Source organism: Mustela lutreola, chromosome 16 (genome assembly GCF_030435805.1).
Source record: "Mustela lutreola isolate mMusLut2 chromosome 16, mMusLut2.pri, whole genome shotgun sequence".
NCBI classification, from domain to species: domain Eukaryota; kingdom Metazoa; phylum Chordata; class Mammalia; order Carnivora; family Mustelidae; genus Mustela; species Mustela lutreola.
In genome coordinates this window covers 30062110-30074944 of record NC_081305.1, presented here as the reverse complement: position 1 = coordinate 30074944, position 12835 = coordinate 30062110, and the positions used below count along the sequence as shown (strand labels likewise).

Genomic DNA, 12835 nt, shown 5'->3' with positions numbered 1-12835 from the left:
GGTCCTGGGATGGAGCCCTGCATTGGGCTCTCTGCTCGGCAGAGAGCCTGCTTCCTCCTCTCTCTCTCCCTGACTCTCCACCTACTTGTGGTCTCTGTCAAATAAATAAATGAAATCTTTATTTTAAAAAATATAAATAAATAAATAAATATTCACTCCATTTCTGGTTTGTGTGACTTCTGGGGAGAACACAGAAGTAATTATTTCTCCTGTTCCTTTTTCTCTTTTTTTCTCCTGGTATTCCCATTATGTGTATGTTATACCTTTTGTAGTTAGCCCACGGTCTTCGGATATTTGCTTTTTTTTTTTTTTTTCCAGTCTTTTTCCTCTTTGCATTTTAGTTTTCAAGATCTATTGCTACATCTTCAAGCTCAGAGATGATTTCTTCCAGCCATATCTCATGTAGTAATATCAATTACAATGTAGTAATATCAATATCAAAGGCAGTTTTCATTTATGTTTCGATGTTTTTTATCTCTAGCATTTTGGAGGGGGGGTTCTTTTTTTATTTTTTTTAAGATTTTATTTATTTATTTGACAGAGAGAAATCACAAGTAGATGGAGAGGCAGGCAGAGAGAGAGAGAGGAGGAAGCAGGCTCCCTGCTGAGCAGAGAGCCCGATGCAGGACTCGATCCCAGGACCCTGAGATCATGACCTGAGCCGAAGGCAGCAGCTTAACCCACTGAGCCACCCAGGCACCCAAGGGAGGGGTGGTTCTTTCTTAGGATTTCCATCCCTCTGCTTACACTGTCCATCTGTTCTTGCATCCTATCTATTTTATCCACTAGAGCTCTTTACATTTTGAACATAGTTGTTTTAAATTCCCAATCTGGGGGTGCCTGGGTGGCTCTTTGGGTTAAAGCCTCTGCCTTTGGCTCAGGTCATGATCCCAGGGTCCAGGGATCAAGCCCCACATCAGGCTCTCTGCTCAGCAGGGAGCCTGCTTCCCTTTCTCTCTCTCTCTCTCTGCCTGCCTTTCTGCCTACGTGTGATCTCTGTCAAATAAAAACTATATTAAAAAAATAAAAATAGGGGCACCTGGGTGGCTCAGTAGATTAAGCCTCTGCCTTCAGCTCGGGTCATGATCCCGGGATCCTGGGATCAAGCACCACATCGGGCTTTCTGCTTGGTGGGGAGCCTGCTTCCCCCTCTCTCTCTGCCTGCCTCTCTGCCTACTTGTGATCTCTGTCTGTCAAATAAATAAATAAAATCTTTTTAAAAAATAAATAAATAAACAAAAATTTTAAAAATAAAAATAAATTCCCAGTCTGCTAATTCCAATGTCCCTGCCATGTCTGGTTCTGATGTTTGCTCTATCTCTCCAAATTGTGTGGGGTTTTTTTCTTTTAGTATGTTTTAATAGTTTTATATGTGTGCATATATATACATATACACACATATGTGTATATACGTATATACACATATATGTATGTACACATATATGTGTGTATACATATATGTATATACACCTGTGTGTGTGTGTGTGTGTGTGTGTATCTAGACGTGATGTACTAGATAAAAGGAATTGTTGTAAATAGGTTTTTAGTAATGTGGTGGTAAGGTGTGAGAATAGGGGAAACATTTTATAGTCCTATGATTACCTCTCAGTCTTAGTATGTGTACTGCCAAAGTAAGCGTTAAGTCTCAGTCTTGTAGTGACCCTGTGCCATTAAACTGTGAACTTCACAAGTGCTTCTCAGACTTTTTTCCTTCCCCCTTGAGTGGGACGGGATGGCTAGAGTAGGTTGGAGCATAATTTTTTTTTTAAGATTTTATTTATTTTTTTGAGAGAGAGAGCGAGCACACCAGTGGTGGGGGGGGGGGGGACAGGCAGAGGGAGAAGCAGGCTCCCCACTGAGCAGGGAGCCCAATGTGGGGCTTGATCCCAGGATCAAGGATCTGCAGGATCATGACCTCAGCCGAAGGCACACACCTCACTGACTGAGCCACCCAGGCACCCCTGGACTGGAATGTAATCATCTCTTCTCCCAAGAGGACTACAACTAACTGGCATTGAGTATTTCTCTTCCCCAGGTCAGTTAGAATCTGATAATACCCCAGCAAGTTAAGCTCTGGTTAATCAGTTTCCTATGAGGATAGACCTTGTTAACACAGTATTCTGGCATATTTCACAATGATTCCTTTCCCCCGCCCCCTCCAGGAAGGGTGAGAGGATTTTTCTCTGATATTTAACTAGTTGAGTTCTTAGAGGTAAAACTCATGAAAGCAGAAGGACCCACCCATAACTGGCTTCCTCTCCAGTTTTTAACTCTCAGACCTGTCCACATTGAGGCTCCAGCAACTCATCAATTACAAGTTCAGGTTTTCCTTCCCCTTCACTGGTTTCCAAGGCAGCTAATACCCACATGTCTCTCTTCCAGGTAAGCTGGGACTCCCTGCATAAACCTGTCTCTTCAGTCTTCGAAGCTGCAGCTTGCGCTGTGTCCTCCCCTTGGGGATCCAAAGTGTTGTTGAATTTTTTTTTTAATTTATTGTTTATTTATTTTCAGCATAACAGTATTCATTATTTTTGCACCACACCCAGTGCTCCATGCACTCCGTGCCCTCTATAATACCCACCACCAGTCTATTTAGTTTTTTACTTGTTAAGACAGAGTGACGACTTCCAAGCTCTTTACATGTGGAACTGGAAAGTGGAAGTTTATTTTGCTTTTCTTGAGAAAAAATTAAGTTCATGTAATAATAGAGAATTTCAGCATTTTCATTAGCATAATGAGGGTGTTTTCTCATGTTTTGGGGGGTGCTGTGGGGCATTAGGAAGAGGAGGGGACAGGCAGACTTTCCAAAAAGATTTAGAGGGAGAAAAAAAGTGTTAGGAAGTTGTTTGAGATTTTTAACTAATTATTTTTGATCTTTTTTTCAACATCTCTGTTTTGATGCTCTATTTATGTGCTGCTCCTTTTTTTTTTTTTTTTTTTTTTTTAGGATTTTATTTATTTATATGGCAGAGAGAGATAGTGAGAGAGGGAACACAAGCAGGGGGAGTGGGAGAGGGAGAAGCAGGCTTCCCACGGAGCAGGGAGCGCAGAGTGGGGTTCCATCCCAGAATCCTGGGATCATGACCCAAGCCAAAGGCAGATGCTTAACGATTGAGCAACCCAGGTGCCCCTATTGGCTGCTCCTTGATGCAAGTTAGCTAGTCCCTGGACAGAGTCAAAGTTGCTCTTTTCTCTTTCAAAAGGTGCCAGGGATGGGACAACACAGGCAACTTCTCTAGGCGGAAACAGCTGGCCATAGATTCTGAAAGGACCTGCTGGAATTACCCTCTTATGGGAAGAACCTTTTCTAATTACCCTCTAACCCCTCCCACCCACCAGCCCAACCACAACCCCCACACAACAGAAGAAACCTGACTTAAGTCTCTCCCTAAGGAATAACGCTCTTGAGAGAAGTCGAAGGCCTAAACATGAAACATTCTCTTCATAATCAGGGGCTAGTGACAGCCATGGTGTGGTGAGTGACAAAAACACTCTCTCCTTGACCTACCTAGTCAGACTCCTCCAAGCCCTCAATCTCTGGCATTGGTGGTTTCCCTGGCCACTTAGTCCAGTTTTAGCAAGAATCTTGTTGGGTCGGGGCGCCTGGGTGGCTCAGTGGGTTAAAGCCTCTGCCTTCGGCTCAGGTCATGGTCCCAGGGTCCTGGGATAGAGTCCCACATCGGGCTCTCTGCTCTGCAGGGAGCCTGCTCCCTCCTCTCTCTCTCTCTCTCTCTCTCTCTCTGCCTGCCTCTCTGCCTACTTGTGATCTCTGTCTGTCAAATATATAAATAAAATCTTAAAAAAAAAAAAAAGAATCTTGTTCGGTCAGTTCAGCAAAAATCCCCCCACTCTTGCTATCTGATCAAATGACCCCCACTCTTATCACCCTTGTCTGCCTTCAGCAAGAATCTTATTGATTCAGTCAAGCAAGAATCCCCCTAGGCTTGATGTTTCCTCTTATTTCCATCCACTAACCCTTACCTTGTTATTTGGCAATAAATTTCCACTTGCCCTTGGTGTAGTCAGAATTGAACCTCATCTCTCTCTCCTACTACAAAACCCCATTTTAGTAGTCCCCCCTGAGTACGTCTGTCTTACCACCTTCAACAAATATCACGAGTAATTTTTTCTTTAATGAGAGGAATAGGAAGAAAGCCTCTGCAAATCAAGAGGGGGCATTCATACCATAGAGAAGCCTAAATGTGATTCAGACACACACCTCTAAAGGGGCAGGTTCTACCCTTCCCCAACCCTGACATGCCATCTCTCCTCCTGGAATTCACTGACATCACTCTCTTTAAAGTCTTCTACTCTAAGAAAGCCAGTGATAGCACAGTGGTTGTCATACTTTGCTAGGGCTGCCATAACAAAGTATCATAAACTGGGTGGCTTAAAACCACAGAAGTTCATTCTGGAGGCTACAAGTCCAAAGTAAGGTGATAGCAGGGCTATATTCCCCCTGAAGGCTCTAGGAAAAAATCCTTCTAGCTTCTTCCAGTTTCTGGTGCCTCCAGTTCCTTGGCTTGTGATTTGTTGGCACCAACCTCTACCTCTGTCTTCACATGGTCTTCTTCCCCCATATCTCTGTATCCAAATCTTTCTCTCCTTTCTCTTTTAAAGACAGCGGTCATTGGATATAGAGCCCGCTCTAATTCAGTATGACCTCATCTTAACTTGATTATATCTTCAACTCTTATTTCCCGATAAGATTACATTCCAAGGTTCAGGTGGACATGAATTTTGGGAGGAAATTGTTCAGTCCATTGCCACCATGGTTAAAACCATCGCCTCTAGGGTTCCAATCCTTGCCCTGAGACTAATTAGCTGTGTGGTTTTAGACAATTCACCCACTCTTCATAAATGTTTATCTCACCCGTAATGTGTGAATTTTACCTGCCTTATGGAGCTATTATGAGGAGTAAATTAAATAATTTTTGTAAAGTCTTTGAGCACCACGCCCGGCACTTGGTGAGGGCTCTACACAGGACAGTGTTGATTGTTACCTTCCATCTGTCTGACCTTTTGTCTGTCTTGTTTCTTTATGGCTTTTCCAGCACACCACCCTTTATATGTTGTTTTTTTTCCAGAGATCTTCCCTTGTCATGTGCTCTTCTGCTCTGGGCGGCTCCTCCCCCTCAGGGTATATGTGTGGAGGGAGAATGTACAGGAAGTTAATCTACTCCCAGACTTCAACTGAAAGTGTTCTGAAGACTCTGTTGGGAGGAAAACTACCTCTCCCAACTTGCGCCCAGTGTGGTTGGAGGCCTGCAAATTTTAACAAAAACAATATAGATTAATAGAAGAAAAGATTTATTTTCACATGTGCATGCAAGAGAGCTCCAAGTAATGAACAACTCACGGAGTTGCCCAAAGGAAAGGTGTATGTATACCAATTAAAGAAAAGGAGGTTTTTAGGGCTTCAGTGGGAGAGTGAGGAAGTCTCTGCTGGGCTCTTTGATGCCAATGGAAATGGGCAATCTACCTTCTTGGCAAATGAATTTCCAGGAAACTCCCTAGAAGGGAAATTAATAGCAGTTGTATTTTCAGGAGGTCTACTTTAAGTGATAAGGGAAGTTCAGATAAGAACTTCCTAGGTGGGGGTGTCTGGGTGGCTCAGTCACTAGGCATCTGCCTTTGGTTCAGGTCATGATCCTAGGGCCCTGGGATGGAGCTCCGTATGGGACTCCCTGCTCAGTGTAAGCCTGCTTCTTCCTCTCCCACTCCCCCTGCTTATGTTCCCTCTCTCACTGCGTCTTTCTGTCAAATAAATAAATAAAATCTTTTTTAAAAAGAAGAAGAAGAACTTCACAGGTGGAAATTAGTCAGTGAAGCATGTGACTCTTGATCTTGGGGTCAGGGGTTCAAGCACCACATTGGGTGTATAGATTACATTTTAAAAAATTTAAAAGATTTCTGTCTGCATCTCTGTGTTCAAACATTTTCACTTTTAAATTTTTTATGAAGATTTAATTATTCATTTAAGTCAGGGGAGGGGCAGAGGAGAGAATCTCAAGCAGACCCCCCGCTGACTGGCAGGCCCTCCCTTGGACTTGATCTCACCATCCAAGAGATCACCACCTGAGCCAAAATCGAGAGTAGGAAACTTAATCAATGGAGCCACCCTGGAAGCCCTCAAACATTTCCACTTTAAAACAATTGTTATACCAACTCTGGGGTGTCCAAGAGTGTTCCCATAACTCACCAAAAAATTCTCCATTCTCAAGTGCTAGGCAACAAGCTGTTTTTAGCGTTGTCCTTGCTAGCTAAAAGACCTGGGATAAATGATTTACTTCGCCGTTTTCATCTGTACAGTGAGGATAGGGTGGCTGTGAGGACTGGATGAGACCTACATGTAAAGCATTTGGAACAATGCCCAGACAGAGTAAGAGTGATAGAAATGTTTGCTATTTTTTAAATTTAGATATAATTGACATATAACATTCCTTTAGTCTCAAGTGTACAACATAATGATTCAATGTGTGTATATATCACGAAATGATCACCACGATAGGTCTAGCTAAATCAGTCACCAAGTTATTATTTTTGTTGTGTGAGCATCTCCAGCTCAACCCTACCGACACTCAACTCCTCCTCCTCCCTCCAGACCTAACCATCTTCCTGGAGTCCCTTTCTCATACTGTGGCACCATCATCAGCTCATCAGCCCAGCAGAAACCTTTGATTCCCATCTCTTGCTCAACCCTGATGAAAAATCAGTCACCAAAACTGGTTCACTTTACCCCCTAAATATTTCTGGAATCTGTCCTTTTCACTCTATTCATTTTGTGTCCTAGTCGATTATCACTAACAAATATTCACTCCTCTACCCTCCATGCAAAAGGATACTTCCTTGGACTCAGTCTCTTGTGCTGCTACTACTTGTCATGTGACCACTCTCAGGTAGTCACATGAGCCTCAGTGACCCACAGACATGTGATCAAGACCAGAAAGTCAGGGCGCTTGGGCGGGGCACCTGGGTGGCTCAGTGGGTTAAGTCTCTGCCTTCAGCTCAGGTCATGATCTCAGGGTCCTAAGATGAAGTCCCTTATCGGGTTCCCTCTGAGGAGGGAGCCCACTTCTCCCTCTCCCTCTGTCTTCCTCCCTGTTCATTCTCTCTCTCTCTCTCTCTCATCCTCAAATAAATAAATAAAATCTTTTAAAAAGAGAGAGAGAGAGAGAGAGAAAATCTATGCTTGTGTGCTGCTGAGATTTTGTGGCTGGCTGTGTTGCAATAAATAGTCAGAGCTACCTAATACAGCTTTCTTAATTTGGGCATGTCTTCTAATTGGTATTCTTGCTTCTAGTTTTATCCCTCTCACCTCCATCTTTGAAACAGCTACCCAGTTACTCCCCCTAAAATACAAATCTGAGTTGATCTGATATACTCCAAACTCTTTGAAAATGACAAAAACCAAATTTAAACCACTCTCAGCAAGGAAAAAAAAAAAAAAAGTGAAAATCTATTGGCTTGTGTTAACCACCCAAGGATAGTATTAGCTTCTAGCGTGGCTGGATCCAGTTGCCCAAACAAGTTCATCAGGAATAGGGTCTCCACTTCTCTCAGCCCCAATCTCTTCTATGGTTTCATTCTCAAGGATTTCCCCAGTGGGGAGTGCCACTAAGAGATTTCAGACTTAAATCCTACAATTGTATTAACCCCCAAAGAAAGTGGATACTTCTTTGCTAATGGCTTCAACTATTGGGTCCATGGTCAAAGGAGCGAGACTGGTACAAAGCGAAGGTCAATCAAAGCTTTATTTCGTGCCAAGCATCAAGAATCAAACTGACGGCCAGGGTCATCTCTTGCAAAGAGGTGGCCTCTCTCTGCCTTACAGACTAGCTTTTAAGGGCAAAGGCCATATGGTTGGGCCTGGCCACGCACAGGTGGCCAATGAGATTGTAATACAGAGAAAGCTGCACAGTCATGCTAGGTCACACTTAAGTGACCAATTGAATTACAATTTACCCTATAGTAGATATTTGAACTAGCCTATCACCTTGGTCAGAATTGGCACCCAAAAGGCACCCAAAGGGCCAGGCCCATACTCCTTGGTAGCTAGGGAGACAGTATGCGCCCCCACGGATTGAGTGCCTCCACCTGGCCTGACCCACCCTTGTATTTGGGCTTTGTTACCTGGGACTGGTTTCCAGGACTTGTTTTTAAGTAAGTCCCCTGGAGGTGGGGGGGGGGGGGGCAGGGACAGTTTAAGTTTTCCTGCATAAACAACAAAATCACTGTTTAACCACATGGCATCGCTCTGGTTAAATAGACCCTCACACAACAAAAAGTCTGGACTGGTTTGAGCCAGATGACCTCCTCTGAACAAATCACTTTGACCAGGTACAAGCAGTGCTCGGCATGGAGCCTGAGAATGGGATCATGTATACTGAGAATGGAAAGAAAAGGGTCCTGCCAGGGGAAAAGATAGGCTTTGTTACCAGAAGCCAGGATACCAAGCAGTCATCAACAATTGATGTTCTAGCTTAGTTCCTCTGCCTGAAGTCCTTCAGTGAAAATCAGCATACTCAGCAGTATTCGGATTAACTCTTAGCCTCTTGGTATAAAAGACAAGACCCTCCACGAGCTGATCCTTTTTACTTGCCAAGCGTCACCTTCCTAACTGCCTAACTGCCACGCTGGTCAGGCTCCCGTAACACTGCACAACACACCCCATGCAGCTCCGTCACACCTTCCCCTTCTCCTGAAACACCCATCCTCTTTCCCTAGCTGATCCCTACTTAGTCCTGAAGCTTCAATTCAGGCCTCCCCTGGGCTGGAAGGATTTCTCTGGACCACCCTTGTTCCCGGCTGTGCTTCCAGAAAGACACACTTTAACCTTTTATTAACACGGAGGAGTTTGTCATAGAACAGCCTCCCCGTCACTGCGGAGTGAGCGAGTGAGTGAAAAAGAAAGAAAGAAGTGATAGTGTAGAGTAGAAACTCAATTAAGTGTTTAATAAGTGAATTTGGATTGAATTGGAAAATTATTGCCTCGGAGAGATGAAAAATCCAAGGGAGAGATGGATGGATGGATGTTTGGATGGATGGATGGATGGATAGAAAGAAATAGATAGATGCCTGGATGGCTGGAAGGAAGAAAGAAAGGACAGGCAGAAGCCTATGTAGATAGGTGAGTTGGCTAGAAAACAAACCCCTCCCCTTCCAGCTGTTTGGGAAGTAGCCCAGAGCCCTGGCATTCAAGTGACGGGCAGAGTCTGTGCAGACCTGTCTTTGAAAAGGTTCAAGTTATGTTTGAGAGCACATAATTCTGACCACTTTCCGCAGGCACTCGAGCCTCAGAGGGAGACAGATGAGTGGTCCTGGGCCCCCATGGAATCACTGAAATGTCTTTAAAAAGAAACTGGATCCTTTTTTTTTTTTTCCTTTAAGGATGAACTTCCTGGCAAAACGCAGCAAACCCGTCCAGCCGAAGGCGGATAATGCATCTTGTTTTTAAAAGCCCTCAGAGATCTTGAATTTAATGAAACAAGCATTTTGCCCCATCCCAGGAGGAATCAGAACAAACCACTGTCTGACGGTCGGTCAAAGGACCTGAAGCCTCCTTCCTTTGTTTGATCTGGTGAGAAGCAGAGTTGGAGTCCCGCCTCTCGGTCACCAGTGAGACGGGCACCACCCAGCCCCAAAGCCTCACCAGCCGCTGAGAACTTTTTCCAGGAGTCCTGAGGATGCCCTCTGAGCAGCGTCTTCCCACACAAAGCCCTGTTTTGAAGGGTGAATTTCCATTAGGAGGGAGGAGGGCGAAAAACAGAATTGTCTAAAAAAAATTAAAAAACTGAAAGCAGTTCCCCGAGTTTGGCCTATCCCCAGTAAGCTGTAGAAAGAGGCCCCAAACTTCCTGATCCCCAGCTGCAAGCCCGGGCCTGTTTCCTGGCCCACTCGAAGTTTACCACCCCCAGGGACGGAGCAGGGCCCTGGGCCAGCCGACAAGGCCCCGTTTCTCTCGCGCTGTCTTTGGAAGATGACAGCCGCTGCTGAAGCAAAAGGAACCTTTTTCAGGCTGAAGTCCATTTTCAGGCTGAACTGCTTTACCTCTTGTCCTTCCTTCTTTTCCCTCTCCTCAGCCTGGTTGTCTTCTCAAAAGAGTCCCATTCCATTTCTGACATTTCTGTGGCCAAAAAGCAGGGTCATTTCCAAAAGCCTGAGCTCACGCTCCAGCTCTGTCTCTGCCCCTGGTTCCCCCCTCACCCTTCCGGCCCCCTCATCCTCCCCACCCACCCCTTCCCCCACCACCAAAGCGAAGAAAAGAGAAATCCTTCAAGGCGCCCAGAATATGCAGGGCATGGACGCCTAGTGGACCCGTTGCCGGCCCTTCCTAGGCGGTTACATCCGAATGAGGAAAGAGAAAGGGTCCCCATTAAGCACAGGCTTGAATTTCTGTGCATTCCCAGGAAAAGACCCTCCCCTTTAAACAGGACTCGGCAGTGATGAACAGCATGAATTCAGGAGCCACAAAGCCTGGCTTCAGCTCTGGATTCTGCTCGGTCCTGAAGAGCCAAGTTCAAGCAAGTGCCTTAACCTCTAGGTCCCTCAGTGGCCTCATCTGTAAAATGGGAGCGGTCGCGCCGGTTACCATAAACCACCCCCTGTAAACTCGTCAGTCAGCGTGGTGCCTGGCACAAAGAGAAGACTCTCGAGCTTCTCTTCTCCCTTCTCCCCACAGACTTACACCCACCCCTTCCGGCTGGCCCTTCTCTTCGCACATCCCCAGGCCTGTCTTTCAGATGTGTCTGTCATCACGTATTTGCAAACATGTCCATTTGATTTCAAATTTAAATGCTTTCGAATTAAAAACAAGATTTTAATTCACACGCGGGGTTGGTGTGGCGGGGAGGGTGGGTGAGGAAGAAAGGCTGACAGGCATGTTAGTAAACAGCGAAATATTTTTGAGGGCTGGATTCAGAGAGCTCAGACGCCAGAGGGTCCAAATTGACAGACTTTTGATATGAGGAGACTCAGGGATAACGGCAGAGGGGGCATTTTTTTTGGGGGGGGGGGACTAGAAAACCAGAACAGGCACCCTCTGCCTTCCTTCCAACTAGCGCCCAAGGCTCCCCTTCCGGGATGACCAGGCCCATTTGCCTTCCATTTGCTCCCATCACCGCCTGATCCTGATTGTTCCCATAATTCATTAACATTTCTCCCAGTGAAATATTAAATTATTCATACCGACAGTGTGGAGCGAGCCAAAGGAAAACGTCCCTGCTAGGGATGTTGGCTCTTCGGTGAGCTCTTGGGAAAAAGGAGAGGAAGAGAGCAAACCGACACCCGCACGGCCCAGTGGGCGTTAGGGGAGGTCAGAAGGTGAGGCAGGCGGCTGGGGGAGGGGGGGGGTGTCCCTGGACAGTCACAGCTCAGCAGCACCCGGTTCTTCCCCGGAGCCAGAACAGCCCACCACGGGGCTCGCCCATCTCCAGAAGCTGTGCGAAAGTCCCACGACGTCGGGTGAAGGCTCCTTCTGTCCTTTCCACGGAAGCCCAGGGAAATAGGATTCCTCACAGCTCCAAAGAGCAAAGCCTGAGGAGGGTACGTGCTGGAAGCAGAGATTTCTCCCTCCTTCTGTTTGGAGGTTCTCAGGACTGGGCTTGTCTCGGGCGTCCTTGGCCAAAGGCGGTTCCCGGAATGCAGAGAGGGTCCGGACTGACTCCAGAGGAAAGCAGCTCAGCTCTTGGGCGCAGGGCCCCCATCCTTCAGTGAGATATCTTTGCCATCTGCCGCCTCAGCGCCTGCCTCCGGATTTGGCTCTTCTCCCTCGGGCTGTTCTCCGGGCTTCTGGGACTCCCCCACCACCTTGCTGCTCTTGCTCGTGTGGCACCCCATGTCCCTGGGGAGCAGAGGGCCCAGGGCTCTGGGCTGTTCTGAGGAGGGTGCGTTCTGCGGCCGGTCCCGCCGCTCCAGACTTAAGTAACCCTTCCTCAGAGCTTTGTTGCAAGAGAACTGGTTGGGTTTCTATGGTCACGGGGAGAGGCCTAGTCCAATCTGCATAATAAACCCCAGACCCCCATCTGGGAGGTGGGCAGGGCCCAGGAGGCTGTCCCTCTTGACCTCTTGACAACCCAGCTGGTTCAGAGCACCGGGTCCCATTCACCTCCCCGGAAGAATTCCCTTCCTTTAACCTTTAACTTCTTTACAGATTATAACCCCCCACCTGGTTACCTGTAAACAGCAGCCTGTCTCTCCCCACACAAAGAAGGCCCTGTCACTACGCAACAGAGCTGTGGCCTCCTTCCCTGTCCCAGGGTCATGCTCAGTTCCAGGACTCACAGACCCCCCACTTGGAGACCATCCCCTACCTTAGAATGCCAACTCCACCCAGAGTTGAAGAATAGGGAGTCCGAAGACCGTGGACTCCAGGGGTTACCCAAACATGCCATGAAAAGAACCAGCTAGCCTAGCGTGCTACCCCGCGCCAAGCAAAGCGTACAGTTATTATCTTGTTGAGTCCCCACAACAACCTGACGAGGCAGATTATATTACTTAAACATCATTTAAGGGATGGAGCCACTGAGACACAGAGATAGCAAGCAATCTATTTAAGGCAGTTACTAACAGCCAGAGCTGGGATTCGAACCCATTTTGTCTGGATTCCAGTCCCTCCATCACTGTGCTAATCATATCTATTTGAAAGACCCCATCAGGCCATCGTCACACACCGTCCTAGAGGTCATCTGTTTGGTAAACCTGTCATTGCTCTTTTTTTTTCTTTTTTAAGATTTTATGTATTGGGGTGCCTGGGTGGCTCAGTGGGTTAAAGCCTCTGCCTTCGGCTCAGGTCATGATCTCAGGGTCTTGAGATCGAGCCCCGCATCAGGCTCTC

General features: G+C 46.5%; 1 protein-coding gene and 1 pseudogene across 2 annotated transcripts; both read right to left on the bottom strand.

Annotated features, from left to right (window-relative positions):
* LOC131817624 (large ribosomal subunit protein uL1-like) overlaps window positions 1–10029 on the bottom strand; it is a 181603-nt pseudogene extending 171574 nt beyond the window's left edge.
* Window positions 9671–11958, bottom strand: CHD9NB (CHD9 neighbor). 2 transcript variants are annotated; one of them, XR_009348811.1, is made up of 2 exons: window positions 11188–11958; window positions 9671–9720 (listed from the first exon to the last, which is right to left on the bottom strand). XR_009348811.1 is itself a non-coding variant. In XM_059152860.1 (1 exon), exon 1 carries the CDS (start codon window positions 11836–11838, stop codon window positions 11680–11682), a length of 159 nt encoding a protein of 52 aa, XP_059008843.1. In that variant the 5' UTR covers window positions 11839–11958; the 3' UTR covers window positions 10799–11679. The 2 variants fall into 2 exon arrangements, 1 of the variants encoding a protein (XP_059008843.1); XM_059152860.1 differs by lacking the exon at window positions 9671–9720 and having other exon boundaries at window positions 10799–11958.
* Between the last annotated feature and the right edge of the window lie 877 nt (window positions 11959–12835).

Excerpts from the sequence above, each read along its gene's own strand:
- CHD9NB (XM_059152860.1), bottom strand. The coding sequence starts at position 11,838 with ATGGGGTGCCACACGAGCAAGAGCAGCAAGGTGGTGGGGGAGTCCCAG.